This window comes from Oratosquilla oratoria, chromosome 24 (genome assembly GCF_046742065.1).
Source record: "Oratosquilla oratoria isolate Oo_2021 chromosome 24, ASM4674206v1, whole genome shotgun sequence".
Classification (NCBI taxonomy): Eukaryota; Metazoa; Arthropoda; class Malacostraca; order Stomatopoda; family Squillidae; genus Oratosquilla; species Oratosquilla oratoria.
In genome coordinates this window covers 17,981,813-18,003,401 of record NC_134800.1, presented here as the reverse complement: position 1 = coordinate 18,003,401, position 21,589 = coordinate 17,981,813, and the positions used below count along the sequence as shown (strand labels likewise).

The 21,589-nt window shown below is 40.8% G+C and overlaps 2 protein-coding genes across 10 annotated transcripts in view; both read left to right on the top strand.

Annotated features, from left to right (window-relative positions):
* The first annotated feature begins 3,286 nt into the window (after positions 1–3,286).
* Positions 3,287–4,907, top strand: LOC143038288 (general transcription factor II-I repeat domain-containing protein 2-like). The gene is made up of 2 exons (XM_076207308.1): positions 3,287–4,385; positions 4,498–4,907. Exons 1-2 carry the CDS (start codon positions 3,287–3,289, stop codon positions 4,905–4,907), a joined length of 1,509 nt encoding a protein of 502 aa, XP_076063423.1.
* A 3,628-nt stretch (positions 4,908–8,535) lies between these two features.
* LOC143038502 (SRR1-like protein) overlaps positions 8,536–21,589 on the top strand; it is a 57,943-nt gene continuing 44,889 nt past the window's right edge. The window contains exons 1-3 of one of the 9 annotated variants that reach the window (XM_076207756.1): positions 8,552–8,677; positions 11,136–11,294; positions 14,667–14,835. In XM_076207756.1, the coding sequence (XP_076063871.1) occupies positions 14,711–14,835 (125 nt within the window). In that variant the 5' untranslated portion in view covers positions 8,552–8,677; positions 11,136–11,294; positions 14,667–14,710. The other 8 variants (XM_076207754.1, XM_076207757.1, XM_076207755.1 and 5 more) reach the window with 8 other exon arrangements.

The following is a 21,589-nucleotide window of genomic DNA, read 5'->3' as shown; positions in this document are numbered from 1 at the left end:
TTAAATCAGTGTTTACAAGGGAGAACATACAACCTGAAGAGAACGAATGGAAAGAGAAAGTCCCCCCTATGGAAGAAATAGAAGTAACAAAGAATGAAATATTAACACACTTGAGTAATCTTGATGTCAGAAAATCGCATGGACCAGATGAAATAGCAAACTGGATACTAAAAGAATGCAGGAATGAACTGGCAGACAAAATACATAGCATACTAAACAGTTCCTTGAAAGAAGGAAAAGTTCCAGAAGATTGGAAAAAAGCAAATATAGTACCTATATATAAAGGAGGAAATAAAGAAGACCCTACCAACTATAGACCAGTCTCTCTAACAAGTACAATAGCAACAATTTGTGAAAGAATTATCAAAAGTAGATGGGTAAAATATTTAGAAAAAAAAACAATGTGTTAAATCCAAGGCAATTTGGATTCAGACAAGGACGATCATGCGTCACCAATTTAATATGTTTCTATTCAAGGCTAATAGATATAATACAAGAAAGAGATGGATGGGCGGACTGTGCATTTCTAGACCTAAAGAAAGCTTTTGACAAAATGCCACAAAAGAAGTTGCTAAAGAATTTAGAAACTGAAGGAGGAATACAGGGCAAACTACTAAATTGGATGAAAGACTTTTTGCAAGAAAGAAAAATGAGAGTAGTGATAAGGGACCAGCACTCAAAATGGGATGAAGTAATAAGCGGTGTTCCGCAAGGAACAGTTCTGGCCCCAATAATGTTTGCTATATATATTAATGATATGGATGAAGGAATTGAAAGCTATATGAGCTTCTTTGAAGATGATGCAAAACTACTGAAAAGAGTGAACACGGAAGAAGATTGTGAATCACTACAAACAGATCTAAATAAAGTACAGGAATGGAGTAGGAAGTGGGAGATGGAGTTCAATACAAAAAAATGTAGTATAATGGAATTTGGAAAAAGCAAAAACAGAATAACAGGAGCACATACATTGGGAGAAGAAGGAATAAAAAAAGTAGAAAATGAGAAGAACCTGGGAGTCATTGTTATGAATAATATGTCACCTGAGAAACATATAAATAAGATTTTTGGAGAAACTTATGATTTAATAAGAACAATCAAAGCTGCATTTACATACCTGGATGAAGAAATGGTGAAGAAAATCCTAATCACCCTGATAAGACCAAGATTGGAATATGCAAGAACGATATGGTCACCAAGTACAAAAAAAAAATGTATAAAAAAAAATTGAAAGAATACAAAGAGCAATTACAAAATTGGCACCAACACTCAAAACTATCATATGAAGAGAGACTAGCAAAACTTGAACTACAGACACTAGAGCAAAGAAGAGAGAGAGGAGATTTGATAGCTATTTACAGAATCATGAAAGGCATAGAAATTATTGATAGAGAGAATCTGATAAAATGGGATGATAGAAATACAAGAGGACACGGAAAGAAAATAAAAAAAGACAGCTATAGAAGAGATCTGAAAAAGAACAGCTTTCCTCACAGAGTAATAGACAGTTGGAACAAGTTAGATGAGAAAGTGGTGTGTGCAAATACAATACATGAATTTAAAAATAGTTTAGATAAAATGAGATATGAAGACGGGACCCCACGAGCATAGCTCCCCTTCCCGTAAAATACAACTAGGTAAATACATATATATATATATATATATATATATATATACATATATATATATATATATAAATATAATATATATATATTTACATATACATATATATGTATATATATATATATATATCTTTTCCTAATTACATTAGGCTACATTTTTTTATGTTGAAGTCCACTTCCTACTTCTGACTCCATTTTGAAACCTTGTTCAGATCTCTCTGCAGCGATTCACAGTCCATTTCAGTATTCACTTTCCTCAGCAATTTTGAGTCATCTGTAAAGAAGCTCATGTAACATTCCACACACTCATCCATGTTATTCACATAAGTAGCAAACATTATCGGAGCCAGTGCTGATCTCTGTGGAACTCCACTAATCACCTCTTCCCAAGCTGAATTCTTTTCTCTGAGCACTACCCTCATTTTATTTCCATGCAAGAAATCCTCCATTCAGTGCATGTGTGTGTGTAATGTGGGCATATATGAGCTCTCGTTCGAGAGGGTAATAGCTGTCGATCACGAGTCCAACACGTGATCCAAGACCATGGTGAACCACACACACACGGCTCGACTTTTGCGACCACTACTTCAGCGGTCCGAGTTCGATTCCTGCCCAGGGGTGAAGTAATTTAAGCATCGCCGCGCTGCGAGCTGGCACTCTAACTCTCGTGGGCGGGAAATTCTGTGTGTGCGTATGTGTAAGGTTACGGCATTACCCATAGACCAGGCACATACGAGGTCTGAGCTCTCATTTGGGGGGATAATAGTTGTTGATCACGAATCCAACACGTGATCCAAGACCATGGTAAACTACACACTCAACTTTTGAGTAACACGAGTTTTACGCACTTTTTACTTAGCGCGAGATAAAATAAAATCATATTTACTGATTTATTTCAAGCACGATTTTGTTTTAACTTAGCGGTTTCGTAAGACAACGCGAGAACGCGGGTCGTAGCAGTGAATTCAAAACTTGCGACACGTCCATGTGTTAACCATTCCGCGCGGCCCTCAACTTTTCGGCAGTCCGGAACATTTCAGTTCATATATGAACTCAAGAAGCGGTGTCCACGTTTGCCACTGTCAGGGGTGGCGGTACTTATTATGTATTTGGTATTAATGCATAGCTATTCGATCCATTATAAACAGGATCGAATTAGACGGCTGCAATGCTCATGCGCTAAGTGGCACATTTGTATGTTTTTACCTTTGTACCTATGGCCCACACAGTGGCGGACGGACGTAAATAAAACAACCGAAGACAAACATGTATTTCAAGATCCGTACACATCCGCGACGAGAATAGGATTAATACATACAGGTTCATCTAATATGCTTCCCCTAACACTCAGGTAAGGATGTTGTGATATGCATTTCCCCATATCCAACAGTACCGGAGATGATCAGGAAGGGAGGGTATCCCCTCGACCTTAGACAGCTCCTAGCAGGTAGTAGAGGGGGTATTGTTGTACGTGGACCCACAAAGTTTCCTGTGTTCGTGATTGTTTCTCCCTGCGTGTAATCTCGCTACCCACAATGATATCCAAGGCGGATCCTGTGGACGATAGATTCCGCCCTTCTGCCAGGAGACAGTTATAAATGGTTTCGTAAAAGAGTACAACGTGCGCCGCCACTGGGAGACAGAGCACCGATCACTTTGTGTCAATGTCTGCAGCCGAGAGGAAGGACGCCATCGTTAGACTATCAGGCAACCTGCAGAAACAAACTTCGCTCTTCCGCAAGCAGAATGCTGAGGCCGAAAAGGTGACGCGCGCCAGTTATGAAGTCTCCCGCATCCTTGCTCGCCGAATGAAGCCATTCGCGGATGGGGACTTCATCAAGGAATGCCTCCTCGCTGTAGTGGACTCCGTCTGTCCAGAGCAGCGTTCTGCCTTTGAGAGCATGAGCCTTTCGTCCCGCACCGTTCGTCGTCGCATCGAGGATATGTCGGACAACGTGCACGACTCACTCAAAACACGCAGCTCGAACTTCGTCGCCTTTTCCCTCGCTCTGGATGAGAGCACCGACACAAAGGACACGGCCCAGCTGGCCGTTTTCATCCGCGGCGTCACCGCTGACCTCCAGGTGTGTGAGGAATTCCTCCAGCTTGTCCCGCTGCGCGGCACCACCACTGGGCAAGACATCTGCGACGCCGTGCTTCAGTGTGTTGATCAGCACTCCCTGGACCTCTCTCGTCTTGTGTGCGTGACGACCGACGGTGCCCCGGCGATGGTTGGGGAGAAGAAGGGCGCCGCTTTGCTGCTAGTGCGCCACTGTGAAGCCGCTGGATACACTCAGCCCATTAACATGATGCACTGCATCATCCACCAAAAGTTCCTGTGCGCCAAGTCTGCCAACCTCGTTGATGTCATGTCTGTCGTAGTGAAGGTCGTCAACTCCATCCTCTCCCACAGCCTTAACCACCGTCAGTTCCAGGTACTGATGGACGAGGTGAACGTGCACTACAACGACCTGCTCTACTTCTGTGAGGTATGTTGGCTGAGTCGTGGGGCCATGCTGTCTCGTTTGTGCGACCTACAACAGGAGATTGCCACCTTCCTACGTCAAAAGAACCTTCCCCACGCTGATCAATTCTCTGATCCGCAGTGGCTAGCTCGCCTGGCCCTGCTCACGGACATCACGGCGCACCTGAACGCCCTCAATATGATGCTGCAAGGCAAAGATATTTTCGTGACAGACATGTACGCGCACATCACTGCCTTCGAGGTTAAGCTGCACTTGTGGGAAGCTCAATTGGCTTCTGGTAAGTTTGTGCATTTTCCTCGCCTTGCTGCTTGTGCCCCTGACGACGTGGACCTGGACACTTGCGTTAGTGTCGTCACCTCTGCGTGAGGAATTTGCTTCCCGTTTTGCAGGAGTCGGGGTGCTGGCTGCGGACTTGAATCTTTTCACTGCTCCCTTTGACTTCCCCGTGGAAGACGCCCCTGCTTCCCTGCAGATGGACTTAGTGGAGCTGCAGTGCAACGATGAAATGAAGGCGAATTTCCGCACCTCTTCTCCGTTGTCCTTCTTCCGCGACATCATCCTTCCTTCTAACAATTGTCATAAATACATTGCCCATATTCAACGCATTGTGGCTATGTTCGGCAGCACCTACTGTTGCGAACAGCTCTTCTCCAAAATGAAGTACACGAAGTCTCACCTTCGCTCCCAACTCTCAGACCGCCACCTCAATGACATTCTTCTGTTGTCTACCTCAACCATCGAGCCAGACATGAAAATACTTCTTCATGGAAACAGCACCAGCAGTCTCATTGATTTGTAGGTTGTTTAGTGCAATTCTTGTTTAATTTATTCATTGTATTCAATGTATTGTACAAAACAGAGTAATTCTGGGGATTTCATTTTTCACTCCGGCCCGCGGCCTCCTTCCAAAAGTCTCATCTGGCCCTCATTCTGAAAAGGTAGAAACATTTCAGACCTCTATTGATGGTACAAGATGTTCACGCAATGCTGGATTGGCGTCATTAATTAGATGCCATTTGTTGCTTTTCCCGACCGGATGACGTTAATAAATCTTGGGTCTGTGTGGATCACAACTACCTCTTGACCAACAGAGAGGTCGTGATCCAAGACTTTGGAGGTAGTAGTAAGCTCCGTCTGTAGAATGGAGCTTCCGTCACTCACTCTAGTGCGGTCACCCCATCGGCGGTTACAAAAACCGTGACAAACCTTCTTGTGAGAGGGTCCACAGAGCCGTCAGTGTAGTACTGCGCGGGATGGTCCTTATGGCCCCCTCGAGAACCATGGGCCGTAAACATGCTGGGTCGCAATTAGCCTTCCTTCTGGTGAGGCGGAAACTTCGGAATCTGGCGCAAGAAAATTGCCACGGGGGAGGGCGTTATAGTCTGAATGAGGTGTCCAAAACTCGACGCCAGACTTCCTGGAGTCCAAAGGCGCGGATCACACACATCGCATAGGCCTTCCGGGAATGACCGGTGGAGTATCCTTCGACATCCAGGGCACTCAGAAGTGAAGCCTTGACGTCACTCTCCCTTATGCCGTTCAGAAACAGGACGAGAAGACAGGAAGACAGCTTCTCCGCCCGTCGGCGAAGGGAAGTAACTCCCGCCTCCTGTCTAAGATTCTCCACACTGATTCATGGAGGGGCCGCGGTGATGGTGCGGAGAGCCTGATTTTGGGAGGACCTCGAGAATATCTCTCGATTTGAGGGAAGTGAAAGTCACAGCGGCATAGCATAGTCCACTACCGAACGTAACGCTTGGACGTCAAGGATTTTCAAAGGATTACAAAGGCGGAGCATGCCGACAGGAGATCTTTTGGGCCATACCTAGGTCGGATGCGAAAAAAATTATAATAATGATAAATAAATAAAAATATAGTAATATGATAATAATATATAAAATAAATACATAGGTGTAGTTACAAATAATAAACAAACAGGTAAAGAGTAAATAATAGTAGATATATAACTAATAATAAATGAGAATCAAGCAAATGATAATAAACAGACAAATAATAACAAAACAAACAATATAAGATAAATGACAGTCATTACAGCATCTTGCTTTGGAGGACCTTGTGCCCTGTATCTGGCCAGGGCTTCGCCATGGTCCCTGAGGAGACTCAATCTGGTCTCTGTGACTTCACGGTAGTACCTGACTTCCAGTACTGCTCACGCGTGCTGACCATCTCCGTTGGGATGTGAACCCCCCAAATATATAAGTGGTGACGCTGTCTAGTTGGTGTTATGTAGTGTTGGGTATAAATCCCGACAGAGGCATTTTTTTTTTAGAGTAAATAGGCTATTAGCACAAATTAATATAGACATCTGTGGTTACGGCCTTAGGTAATTTAGTAAATTGATAGCTGTAGAATTAGGATTAAGATTGAAATACAGCAATTAAGCTTATCAAGCTGTATGAAATCAGTATTCTAGAATGCTTAGTGTATGAAAGCATGTATAACATATTATACAACTACTTTTTCAATTCAGAGCTACCAATAAGTATGTATGTATGTATATATATATATATATATATATATATATATATATATATATATATATATATATATATAATATATATATATATATATATAAAGCATTATGTAAAAAAAAACTTGACACCATAGGACCAAGCATAGTTGGCTACCCTCTCCAGGAATGTCGAGTTACCGATGTATCGTTTTCATTATATATCTTTTTATATACCACCTGGTGACTTCTTGATTATTGGTTCTCGTGTATTGCCCATCTCTAATTCCCATGTATGGGGATTATCTATTGTATGTATTGTGCACATTTTCACTTCAGTTAAGGTGAAGTTGAACCTCCCATAGACCTTCAAAAAAGGTCACTACACGTTCGGCGCGACATCCGTCGGACCCCTTTTTAGCTAGACCGAGACATAATTTGAAACTGACCAGAAGTGTTTTGGTGATTCGTGATTGGCGAGTGATATGAAACTTACCTCAATCACAAACCTCATGTAAACCCGATAGCATGAAGTGTAAATGCGACGAAGAGTGTACTAAACAAGTGAAGGGATGCGTTCTATGAGAGAACGTCTCCCCTCAACCTTCACCCATTCCCCTATCTATCTTCCATTCCACGCCCGAAGTCAATGCACACATCACCATCAGAACAAAGACGAAGAAAATCACCAAGTGGCCCCAAGGCCACGGTAGTTATAATACTGTTTTAATGGGATATCCAAACTAACCAGAAAAAGTGAAATGATTACATGTTCACCAGTGGCGGCGCCAGGGGGGGGGGGGCTTGGAGGGGCTTTAGCCCCCCCCCAAAAAAAAAAGTGGCCAGCCCCCCCATTAGCTCCCCCAACTGAAATGAACAAATTGAACATTTAAAACACTCATTGAAATAATTCTATTAAGTGGAATTTGTAATTGCCAGGGCTAAAGATTTGTCAGCCATCAGTGCTAGCCCTACCATTAACCCCCTCCCCTTCTGAAATGAGGATAATATATGTGTATTATCATATTACTATTAGCCCCCCAAAACAATTGCTCAACCCCCTTAGCCTCCCCGACTAAAAATTCCTGGCGCCGCCGCTGATGCTCACAAAGATACACAAAGAATTACAAATGCGGAGCTTACCGACAGGAGACCTTTTTATCCATATCTAGGTCGGATGTGAAAAAAATCATATTAATAAAACTATAATAATGTAAATAACAAACTATAATAATGTAAATAACAAATAAAATACATAAATAAATGCATAGGTATAGTTAAATAATAAACAAACACTGTACTTTTTAGGGTCAGATGAGTCCCTGCCGATCAAATGTTTTTTTTTTTTTTTCCTGTGAACGTTGTAAAAATTCACAGGAGTACCCCACAATTAACTCGGTGGGGAAGTCACCTAGATTAAACTTACACCGTCAGCATTACGTATTAAAAGAGATGGGGAATCTGTCGGAAGTCATGATATTCTCCACATGGGTTTGTTATACGGGTGAATATAATATGATATTTGTCCTTGTTTAACATATGCCTGCATACTAAAATGTCTGATAGAAACAGTAGTAGACGGAAGTGATAGTGGGAGATGAGGTCCCAAGTGGACACGGGAACATGTGATGATTGAATAATACGAACAACTCGTGGTTCCCTGGTAATCAAAGAAAGTAGTGGATAGTCTTTCTTCTCTAAGACCTACTGCTCTACAGGATTACTCCAAATGGAAGTTTAGATGTTTATTCTTTTACATTATGTTGATTTCACAATTTGATAACTCCATTCTCTATATATTATTTGTCTCAGATATCACAAAAATATATATTCAGAACAGTTGTTTATTGCCATTTTCAAGCAATGTCACATTTGAAAGACATAAAACACTATAATAAATCTTTAAACACTTAGCTTCACCCGTAGCTCGGGGATGCCCTTGTGTTCATACCACAGATACGCGTTGACTACTGAGTTTCGAACTATCATGCCGATATCCGGCCGTCATGCAGGATGCAAGAAAACAAAATAAAGCACAGGGTGCAGCATTGGACAACGTAAACAAACAGCGACAACTTGTCATCACAAAACACGAGAAAGTGAGACCCAGTGACAAAGTGTATGAAATGTTAACTTGAATTGAACTGAATTAACAAGAACCCTCCCAGAGGAGACTATTGCATGTGTTGGACTGTAAAAAAAAAAAAAATATTGCTGTTAACTACGAAGCAAACACAAGAAAAAATCTTAGTTAAAACCACACTAATTGAAAATTTAATTTCAATTTGTTGAACGCAACAAAATCCAATTTAACAATTTCCTGTGTATGTATCTCATGATGTGATATTTGATAGTACAGCAAGTCACATAATTATGTCAAAAACCTTTGGTCTAAGTAGAGTATGTTTCACATGACGTTGTCGAATGATCAGAAAAGTACTGCCTTGGGTAGCAACTCTGTTATGTCCAACATTTACATAGAATACATAGGACACTCATGGAGTATAGTGATGGTGTCCAAAACATATATCCCCTCATAGTACCAAACACAGCCAAATAAATGACTAAATTTTATCATTAAAATTTTTCATTTTTTTTATAAGTGCACACCTATGTGTGATATAGCATTAGAAAATTATTAATTTTGTAAATTATAATACATTAATGCAATATACACTTTTCTTGGCAGAAATCAATAACAAAAAACCTTGCTAAAAGCAAATATACATAATACTACTACTGATCAAAGCTGCAAGCATAGTATCAAGACTCCATGTCGTCTGACCAGTCCAGTTAATCAATGTCAGTTAGATGGTGGCTTTCACGTTATGCACCAGGTGTTCTCCAATTCCAGGTGATATTGATAAGTGCTGTTACAAACACAGTAATGCTACCTTCAAGTTATGCAACAACTCTATTCCCCACAGTCTGATTGAGTACTGAATCAGGCCGTCAGTGTCCATGACGATGATAATGACACAGATGATCTTTAGAATCATAGGTACTGCATTACTAAATACAACTTAGGTTATATAGGTTAGGTTGGTTAGAATAGATAAATTTATCATCCTTCCATTTCTTCAACCTCTGCATCCGTGACGATGATGATGACCCAGATGATCTTTAGAATTACAGGTACTGCATTACTGAATATAGGTTAGGTAGGTAGATAGGTTAGAATAGACAAATTTATCATCTTTTCATTGCTTCAACCCCGGGATCTATCAAAACAAACATGGCATAGCATTTGCCCGCCATGACTTTGTTAGTAAATCGTTTTTGCAGCTTTTTTGTTATTAATTTCTGCCAAGAAGAATGCATATTATGTTGATGTATTATAAATGACAAAATTACTTATTTGCTATTGCTATATCATGTAGGTGTTTTTCTATTGCTATATCACATAGGTGTGCACTTCTAAAAATTTACCCTGAATTTTCATGGATAGGAATATGGCAGTGTAGCATGTGCAGCACAATGTCACTTCTTACATCACTAATGTATTCATAACTGATCATAATAATGAATATGGTATTGTATCAGTTGTGTCATATTTGCAATTGTGATTGGCTGTTAACCTAACTTATCCAAACCTAACCTATTAACCTAACATACCATACAGCTTAGAATAATGTTCTTGTTCATAGGTTTGAACTGTATTTTGCAGCTCTTCAAATATGAAACAAAAGCCCTCAAAGTCAAAGATCACCTTGTATGAGAGCCACACAAACACTGGCTGCAGCCTCCACAAATACAGCACACCCACTATACTACATAGCAGAACACCCACACACACCAAGAAATATAAAAAAACACACAAATACATATATCACACACAAATACTCTCATTTCTTCCTCCAAAACCACCAAATACCAGCCTCCAGAAACATATTCCTAATCAGATCACTCACTGCTCCATTAACACACTAAAAGACAACACATTGCTGCATGCCAGACCCCCTGATATCCATCCCTCTGAATCCTCTCTCCCATGAAAGGACAGAGTCCACCTGGCCAGACTGTGATGAGACCACCACCCAGCCCTTCTAAGCTACCAGAAGAGACTGGATGACTGCATTGTGGGTAAATGCCCAGGATGTAACACTTCACCCCATACTGTTCAACACATCATGGAAGACAGCATTATACACAATCACGCAAAGAACACAACATACACTCCATAAAGGATTTGTGGGAAAACCCCATTTCAGCTGTGGCATTCCTTGGGGAGACGGGACTGCTTGGACAGACAGTCTAGGGAACAACAATAACTCTTCAAACAAAATAAATTTGGAATTTACTTAAAATTTCTTCTGGAGTGGCTCATCAGCTTCAGCTGTTTTGAATTTCAACTTGAGGTGGGTGGAGCTACTGAAATGGAACTGAATTTGATCATGTGCAAAGTGTGCTGTACTTCTAACCATGAAAATTTGGAGTATGGCTGCCATACCCCTAACCATTTCATTGAATATATAAGGGATTGTTGGTAATATTATTTGTTTTATTTAGCAAAATAAGGGTAAGGAAGCAAATTCTTTCTACTTTGGATCATTATAGGGTTAAGGACTTTAAATTTTTCTCAGCCTTGCATGATGTAGGAGCTTTGTTGTAAACAAGATGTATGTGCATACTGTGAGGCAATAGAAGATGCGAGGCTGCAAGATCAACAAGAAACACTGCATGAAAATGGAACCTTTCACTTCAAAGAACTTGAAGGTGCTGATAAACAACATTATATATCAAAACTGACTCTCATTAATAGAGAGACACTTTGTGACCCCCTCTATTTGTGTAATGATGAGTGGGTAAACAACATGTCAAAACTACTGGGCTTAGCATGGAGATATGTCACCAAATACCTTGTAGATATGCCAAACGTTGTCACAAAGAAGTCCGTGAAATGTTACAGTACCTGCAGTACTTGCACACACCTGATATTGTAATCACTCCTTCATAAAATCTCCTCTTAGCATCCATTCCCAAATGTGTATTTCTCATTATGCTTTTTAATCCCTCAAGGCATTTACTTGCTTCTCTCAATCTACATTCTACCTCCACCTCCACTACTCCCCTTCCCACCACATTCACACCCAAGTATTCAAAGCTGTCCTCTTCCTCCAGTCTCTCTCCCTTGATACTCACTTCCAATTTGCTGCCACACATCTTTTCACCTTATACCCACATTCATCTTCAACTTCCTTCTTTCACACACCTTTCCAAACTGTCACTAACTTCCTTAATCCTTCCTCTGAACCTGCCACAAGCACAGTGTCATCAGCAAGCAACAACTGGCTTATCTCCCACTTTTCTCCATTTTCTTTAACCATCTCCAATCCTTGGCCCATTACAAATACAAATATAATAGCAGAATTATTGGTTAGGCATGTAGGCAGTTGATGAACATAAGAGTGGCTTCACAGTATAGGGATGGGAAAGTTAAAAAAAAAAAAAATACAATCTGATCCACCCCAAATTAGAATGTGCAGCACTGATATAGTCCTTAACCACTTTAGTATGAATCAAATTATTGTGCACAGCATCGGCTGCCATATGAACGATTTATCACACTACTCGCATTATAAAATATAAAGTCACTGCTGTATTACTCATTCTCTTTTACTGTTAGTAATGATAAACACAGAAAACATGATCAAATCAGTTCACAAAATCTGGGGGTAACTCATGTACAATTACATACATATACCAAGGCTTTTTCCCCCTTACAAGGGAGGTAGCCAAAAAGGAAAAGGCATAAAATCATTCCCACCCATTCCATCACTGAATACACTCCACACCCCTCCACCCTCCCTCTCATCTTAGCACCTCCTGGATGATAGGTCATCCCTGCACCTTGTCCACTGCCCTGGGTCAGAAGCAGTGTCACAAGACACAACACATCCACAGCAAGGGCGCTTCATTAAATAGGCAACCCCCCACCCTCTCCGTCCCCCCATGCATAAAGGAGAAGACGGGGAGAAATCCCTTTGGGCCGCGTCAAAATTCGCTCACACATACTACCTCACCCCCCATTCCACCTCATGCATCACAACATCATCCATATACAACCATTCTCCATTCACCCCTGTCTTCTGTCCTCTCCCGTCCTTCCTCAACAGACATTCCCCTCTTCCCCAAAGCCCCCTTCACCCCATCCATCCACCTCATCCTAGGACGTCCCTTCATGTTCACTCCCTCCACATCTGCCTTCCATACCTCTTTTACCAGTCTTTCTTCACTCATTCTTTCTATGTGTCCAAACCATCCTAATACTCTTTCATAAACCCTATCTCCCAACCCCCTTTCTACCCCTGTTCTCCTCCTTACCTCCTCATTTCTCACTCTGTCCAGCCTAGTAACCCTCATCATACTTCTCAGACACCTCATCTCAAACACATTCAAACTCCTCTCTTCCTCTCTTATGTTCCATGTTTCTGCCCCATACAGTGCTGTTGGCACAATCACTCCTTCATATAGTCTCCTCTTAGCATCCATTCCCAAATGTCTATTCCTCATTACACTTTTTAATCCACCAAGGCATTTACTCGCTTCTCTCAATCTACATTCTACCTCCACCTTCACTCCACCTTTTCCTCCCACATATGCACCCAAGTATCTAAACCTATCCACTTCCTCCAGTCGCTCTCCCTTAATGCTCACTTCCAGACTACTGCCACTTTCACCCCTTGTACATCTCATCACCTTACTTTTACCCACATTTATTTTTAGCTTTCTTCTATCACACACTCTCCCAAACTCTCTCACCAACTTCCTCAATCCCTCCTCCGATCCTGCCACAGGTGCAGTGTCGTCTGCAAACAACAGCTGGCTCACCTCCCACTTTTCTCTATTTTCCTTAACCATCTCTAATCCCTGACCCACTACCCTTGCTTTTACCTCTCACACTACCCCATCCATGTATAAGTTGAACAGCCAGGGCGACATAACGTATCCTTGATGAAGTCCCACCTTTACCTCGAACCACTCACTCTCTCCATTTCCAATCCTGACACAAGCTCTACTACTCTCATAAAAACTCTTGACAGCTCCTAGAAGCTTTCCTCCTATCCAGTATATCCTCAAAACCTCCCACAGTGCCTTTCTGTCTACCCTATCATAAGCCTTTTCCAGATCCATAAAGACACAAAAAACATCCTTCCCTTTTCCTATAGCTTTCTCACATATTTGTCTTACCACAAAAATCTGATCTACACAACCTCTAGCTGTCCTAAATCCACACTGTTCCTCACCAATTACTCCCTCTGTTCCTCTCCTAATCCTCTCAATCAAGATCCTCCTATAAGCCTTCCCAACTACACTTAACAAGCTAATCCCTCTGAAACTACTACATTCACACTTGTCCCCTTTTCCCTTGTAAAGTGGAACTATACAGGCACTCCTCCAGTCCTCCGGCACTCTACCCTCTCTCCAGCAAACATTAAATAACCTCACCAGCCACTCCACCAACACTGTACCTCCTTTTTTTAGACATTCTGCATGGCATCCATCCAGACCAGGTGCCTTACCTGCTTTCATCATCTTAACAATTGCCTTCACTTCATCCTTCTTATTTCTCCTCCATTTTCCTCACTCATCACGGTCATTTTCTTAGCATTTTCCACTGCAGCTATCTTTCCCTCCCTATCCTCCTTCACATTTAGCAATTCCCTAAAATATTCTGCCCATCTTCCCCTTACTGCCTGTACAATTACAAAAAAATATATATATAAGCAAGACGCTGACACCGGCATCCTCATGAACCCATTCATGCCTCGTGACACCTACATAGGCATCATCATACCAAAGTGGTTAAAAATATAAATAAATAGATAAAAAATAAAATAAAGTGAGATGGATAATACAAAGAGCTGCAACTAAATTGGTCCCAAACCTAGTAGATAGATTAGATAAGGGAAGTTTAGAGAAATGGGAACTGCCTTCGTTAGAAGGGAGAATATAGAGATGACATGATTCCAATGTTCAGATCAGTTGAAAACTTTTGGATTTATATTCACTTTTTCATAACATTAAAAATTTGCACCTCATTTTTCTGATGCTAGAAACTAAGAGATTTTTTTTTTTTTTTTATAGATGTGAGGGCATCTTTAGTGAATTACTACCCAGGTTTCTGTTGCATGGAGGCGGATGGATTTGTTGTTGTGTCTCGGAAGAAGAGAGCTAAGGCAAGAAAGTTGCAAACTCTCAATCCCATAGACTGTAAACAGGAAATTGAGGAAGTTGATATTGAAGGGAGCATTAGGTAACTATATTATCTTTACAGATATGTTTTAACATATTATCTTTGTGATAACATATACGTATATTGTAGTGCAGTATATGATAGTACAATATTTGCAAGCTCTGCATATGCTTTATAGGAGTGGAAGATGCCAGGAAAATGAATATGATGGTAGAGGAAAATGATAGAGCTATAGGGAAAGAGTAGATTAAAAAAACATGGAGATATGAATGTTTTTAAGGCATATGGGTTAGATGGTTTTTATGTGGAGTGTCTGGTGAAGGGTGGAGTAGTTATAGTTGAATGATTGATGAGATTGTTTTATGTGTGCCAAAAAGAGGGAGGTAGACTAGAGGAGTACATGTATAGTTCCACAGTACAAAGGAGACATATATGAATGTACAATTTTTAGGGTGATCAGTCTGTTGGTAGTAGTTGGTAAGGTATATGGGAAGGTGATAGTTGATAGGATTAGGAGAGAAACACAGGGAGTAATTGGTGAGGAACAGTATATATTTAGAAAAGGAAGGTACATAGACAAAAATTTTGTATTAAAATTTTGGGAAGTTTATGACAAAAGGTAAGTATATCTTGAGTTTTCATGGAGCTGAAGAAGGCTTATGACAGGATTGACTGGCATTATGGAATCTGTTATGAATGTATGGGAAAGAAGTATGATGAAGATGGTCAATTTTTTGTACATGAATATTAGAGCTTGTATGGATGGAGAGAGTGGCTGGTTTCAAGTGAAGCTTGGGCTGTGCCAAGGTTGTGCAATGTCACTATAGTTCAATATATATGTACAGTATATCAAATCAAATAACGTAGGTGTCGTAACACACGAATAAAATAAAACTTAATCCACTCTTGAAGAAAGATAAGCTGAGATACAGAGTAAACCGCATATTTCAACCACTAACTGTGGTCCTCGTAACTGCTGAAGAGGACCACAGTTAGTGGTCGAAATATATGGTTTACTCTGTATCTCAGCTTATCTTTCTCCGAGAGTGGGTTAAGTTGTATATATATATGTACAGCACTGAATGGGTCCCAGTGATTAGAGATACATTTTAACAACCACAATGCACTTTAATTCTAAGCCATCAAAGACCAGCATGCTTGAAATTGAAATGTGGTACTGCCCAGGACTCGAACCGGGCATCCTCATGACAAGTGTGACAGTAACTTTCCAACCAGGCCATCAAAAGATGGCCTAGTAACTGTCGCACTTGTCATGAAGATGCCCGGTTCGAATCTTGAGCAGTACCACATTTCAATTTCAAGCATGCTGGCCTTTGATGGCTTAGAATTAGTGTATTGTGGTTGTTAATATATATATATATATATATATATATATATATATATATATATATATATATATATATATATATATATATATATATATATATATATATATATATATATATATATATGGGGATCTAAGTAGAGTTTGGAATTAGTAAGTGAGGGTGGAGGGAACTGGGAGGTAAGCCAGTTGTTGTTTAGATGACATTGCACTTGTTGGTGAATCTGAGGATAGACTGTAGTAGCTGTGGAGTTTGAGATGGTAGGTGAAAGGAGAAGGCTGAAAGTAAATTTGGGCAAAAGTGAAATAATGAGATGTACAAGGAGTGATGGTTGTGGTGAGTTGGAAAGGGGAAGAAGCTAGAAGAAGTGGAGAACTTCAAGTATTTGGGGTCACATGTAACAGGGAATGGAGAAGTCAGGGTTGGTGGTCAATTATAATTTAAGGGAAGCCAGTAAATGTGTGGGATGTAGTGGTAGTAAGGCACCTATGTCAGGAGGTATGTAGCTATAGCCAAAACCATGACCTTTACCATATGTTCTGGTAGGGCAGGTTTCAGTCACTGCTGGTAATCAGAGAAGAGAGTGGGATACAAACTTACAACTTAGCAACTGTGAGACCAGCACACTTCCCATTAGGCCACGAGCACTAAAATGTGTGGGGGGGAGGGATTGAAACATTATGAGAAGTACGAGGTCCATTCAAAAAGTATCCGACCTTGGTCCATAAAAGGAAAAATAATTTACCATTCAGGAATCCATTTTTGTGGCAGTTGACGGCACCCTTACTGCGCATGCGTGGAAATTTTAAAAGTTGTAGTGCGCGCCAGTTCCCACCTGTTAAGGCTAGAGTGCATTCATCCAGTATATACTCGTCAGATTATCGTCCTTACACAACATGTCGGAGCGCATCGAGCAGCGCTATTGCATTAAGTTCTGCCACAACCTTGATGATACACAAGTGCAAACTATCCAGAAGATTCAGCAAGCCTTTGGCGATGAAGCCATGGGAATAACACAGATAAAGGAGTGGTATAAACACTTCAAGCAAGGACAAACCTCAGTTGAGAGCAAGCCATGGTCTGGCAGGCCATCCACCAGCAGAAACGAAGAATTCATTGTGAATGTTCGTCGAATAGTGGAGGACTTCATTGTGAATGTTCGTCGAATAGTGGAGGACTTCATTGTGAATGTTCGTCGAATAGTGGAGGACGACCGTCATATAACCATCAACGAGATTGTCAGAGAAGTAGGAATAAGCACAGGATCAGTTCATACAATTTTAACCAAAGATTTGGCCATGCGATGAGTGTCTGCAAAATTTGTTCCAAAGTTGCTGGTGGAACCACAGAAATAGCTCCGCCTGGAAATTGCACAAGACCTGCTTGACTGTGCTAACAGTGATTCTGACTTCATGAAGACCATCATCACTGGTGATGAGACGTGGGTGTATGGATATGACCTGGAAACAAAATTTCAGTCATCACAATGGAAGCATCAGACATCACCAAGACCAAAAAAAAGCACGACAGGTTCGGAGCAATGTCAAGGTAATGTTGACATGTTTTTTTGACTCCAGTGGTATTGTGCATCATGAATATGCACCAGCAGGACAAACAATTAATAAGGAGTATTATCTGGAAGTTATGCGACACCTTCGCGATGCTGTGTGACGAAAACAACCGCAAATGTGGGCTGCGCGCAACTGGCAACTTCACCATGACAATGCACCTGCTCATTCTGCCCACCTGATCCAAGCTTACCTGGCCAAAAACAATACTCCACTTGTTCGGCACTCTCCCTACTCTCCAGACGTGGCACCTTGTGACTTCTGGCTCTTCCCTAAACTGAAAACAACCCTTAAAGGGAAGCGCTTTGAGTCGAGAGAGGAAATTATGAGAACAACGACAGCAGAGCTCTACAACATTCCAATTTCGGCATTCCAGAGATGTTACCAGCAGTGGCAGCACCACCGGGAGAAGTGTGTGCACTCCCAAGGGCAGTACTTTGAAGGTGATTGAATAAAAGTTTTGAAATGTACACAAATCTTCCCTTTATGGACCAAGGTCGGATACTTTTTGAATGGACCTCGTAGGTATCTGGGGATGAGCATAAAGAGAACACAGTATAAAGGAGTGATTGTGTCCGTGGCACTGTACAGAAGACTTTGAATTTGAAGGAAACAGAAAGGAAGAGCCTAAATGTATTTGAGATGAAATAATGTATGGTTGGGGTTATGAGAATGGATAGTGTGAGAAATATGAAGGTGAGGGAGAGAGATGGGGTGGAGAGAGAGCTAACATAGTTGATCAAGGAGTGCTGAGATGGTTTGGGGATGTGGAAAGTATGAGGGAAAAAAGACTACCAAAGAGAGTGTGGAAAGCAGAAATAGATGAAGTAGATTTTAGGGGAAGATTGGGCATGTTGATGGACAAGGTGAAAGGGGTATGAGATGGAAGATGAATGTCTGTTGAACAAGGAAGAGTGAGTGTTAAAGAAAGGAATGAATAGAAAGTGGTTGTAAATGGACGATACAAAGATGTGGCTTAAAGGGATGTTTTACTTGTCTGGTTGTGAATGGGTGAAGTAGTAAGGGTAAACTAGCTATGGATGTTGGGCCTTACTGAAGTACTATAACTTGCTACCTTGCCTCTGACCCAAGCACTGTGGCAAGAGACAAGGATGACCCATCATCTATGAGGTGCCAAGGTGGGAGGAACAGTGAATGGATATTTGGATGATTATAGGGTGGGTGCATGTTTTGACTCGCCCATTCTTCTTACAAGGGGGAAAAGGCCTTGTATATAGAAATTCTGCTTTACATAAAGGATTGTCTGGTAACTTTTTAACTTGCAAGAAAGTAATGTATTGTAAGGCTTATAGGTTTTGTTTTGTGATTGTTGGGAAATGGAATTTGATTACATTCATGAAAGGCTAGGGGCAGCATGTGGTATTCTTTTAGGGAAACACTTTTATTTTATAACTTTCTACTTTTGTGGATGGTACTGGAGGTCACCATGCCACATTTCACTGCATCAGAGGTCACACATATATAAAAAGAATTGTAATGTTCACCAATCAAGGTAAGATGAGTACAGTAACCCTTCACTTATCCAAAATGATGGGTAAAAGTTGGTTAATATTTTTTTTCAGGTAATAATGATTATGGCTATTCAACCTTTTCATTACATTTAAAGCACATGCATATTTGTAGGAGTTTGTTATATTTCAACGAAATAGGAAGCATAAGGGGATAGGGTGATAGGCAGACAGAAGTGGATAGTGAGAAACAATATGGTTGTTATGGCAACATAATTTGAGAGAAAGTAAGCTCAAGAGGAGGCAGGAGTGATTTGCTAGACTTAGTAAAATATATATTTAAGATTTTCAAATCCAAATACCTTGACAAACATTTGTGGTGTGCATTGAAAAACAAGTGAGACAGAGTTGGGGTGGAAAGAATATTGGCATGTAGGGTTGATGAATGTTGAGATGGTTTGGATATACAGAAAGAATGAGTGAAGAAACAGAAGCCAATAGATTGTAGAAAGCAGAAGTGGTTTGAAGGGAAGACCAAAAATGAGGTGGATGGAGAGAGTGAATGGGGCATTGGATGCAAGAAGAATGTCTGTTGAGATAGGAAGAGAGAAGGCAAAAGATAGGTGTGAATTGAGTATGGATGAGGAAATGACATGGCCTGAAGGGATGTTCTTGCCTGCTCTTTATATATCTCAAGTGGATGAGGTATGATTAAACCAGGCCCTGCTGTGGAGGTGCTATGTCTTGCTGCATTGACTGTGACCTAAGCACTTTAGTAGGGGATAGGATGACCCTATCCATGAGGAGCTAAAATAGGAGAGATAACAATTATTTTTGATAGGTCTAGGATGGGTATAGGGTAGATGAATGTTTCAACTCACCTTGTTAAGGTTTCATGTATGTATGTATTTATACAAAAACCTGGTGCTCAAGCGGTTATTTGATTCTGGTGATTGGCATGATAAGAAATGATACAGTATAGATCTATCTGTAGTCTCAGATCTTTCTTGCACAAGACTTATAGTCCTGAGGAATCTGGTCACACCCATTGGGTTGGGCCATAGGTCATTCATGGGAGATTTTGAAATGGTGTCTGAATTGAGTGAATGTTGGGCAGTTTAAGATAGCATGCTCTGTATCTTTTCTAAGTTGACTGTATATGGTTTGGTGTCTGTTACCAGGTCAACTGTGGGTATTTTATTGTTGGGTGATGACCTATCTGTTGGTGGGCTAGAGTTATCATGTATCTTAGCACTTTTTCTTTGGATTCATGTTAGGGGATACCTTGTTTAGTATGGAAGTAACTGATATTGAAAGTAGTGTTTTTAATCCATATGTGTATGTGTTATTGTAAAGGGGTATTGTCAAGTGCAGGGTGTAGATTATAGAAAACATGAGTTGTATGTTGTAGGAAGGCACTGTGGGAGGTATTGCAGATATCTGTGATAGGAGGAAAGCTGTTAAAAGCAGTCAAGAGTTTTTACGAGAGTAGTAGAGATTGTGTTAAAATCAGAAATGGAGAGAGTGAGTGGCTTAAGGTAAAGGTGGGACTTTGCCAGGGATGTGTTATGTTGCCATAGCTGTTCAATTTTACATGGATGGGGTGGTGTGAGAGGTAAATGCAAGGGTAATGGGTCAGGGTTTGGAGATGGTTAAAGGAAATGGAGAAAAGTGGGAAATAAGCCAGTTGTTGTTTGCTGATGACACTGTGGAGGGATTGAGGAAGTTAGTGACAGAGTTTGGGAAGGTGTGCAAAAGAAGGAAGTTGGAGATAAATATGTATAAAAAGTGATGAGATATACAAAGGGAGAAAGTGGCAGCAGACTGAAAATGAGTATTAAAGGAGAGAGACCTAAGGAAGTGGATAATTTTAGATATTTTAGATACTTGGGTGCAAATGTGGTGGGAAAGGGAGAAGTGGTGAAGGTAGAATGTAGATTGAGAGAATTGAGTAAATGCCCTGGGGGATTAAAAAGTGTAATGAGAAATAAACATTTGGAAATGGATGCTAAGAGGAGATTGTATGAAGAGTGATTATGTGCCAACAGCACTGCATGGGGCAGAAACATGGAACATAAGAGAGGAGGAGTTAGAATGTGTTTGAGATGAGATACCTGAGAAGTACGATAGGGATAGGGGTTATTAGGTTGGATAGAGTGAGAAACGAGATGAGGAGAACAGGGGTGGAAAGGGAGTTGGACGATAGGGTTGATGAAAGAGTATTGGGATGGTTTGGACAGATGGAAAGAATGAGTGAAGAAGGATTAGTAAAAGATGTGTGGAAGGCAGAGGTAGAAGGACTGAACATGAGGGGGAGACCAAGGATGAGATGGATGGATGGGGTAAAAGGGGTATTGCAGGAAAGGGAAAATCTGTTGAGGAAGAAAGGGGGAAGATGGAAGATAGGGGTGAATTGAGAATGGTTGTATAT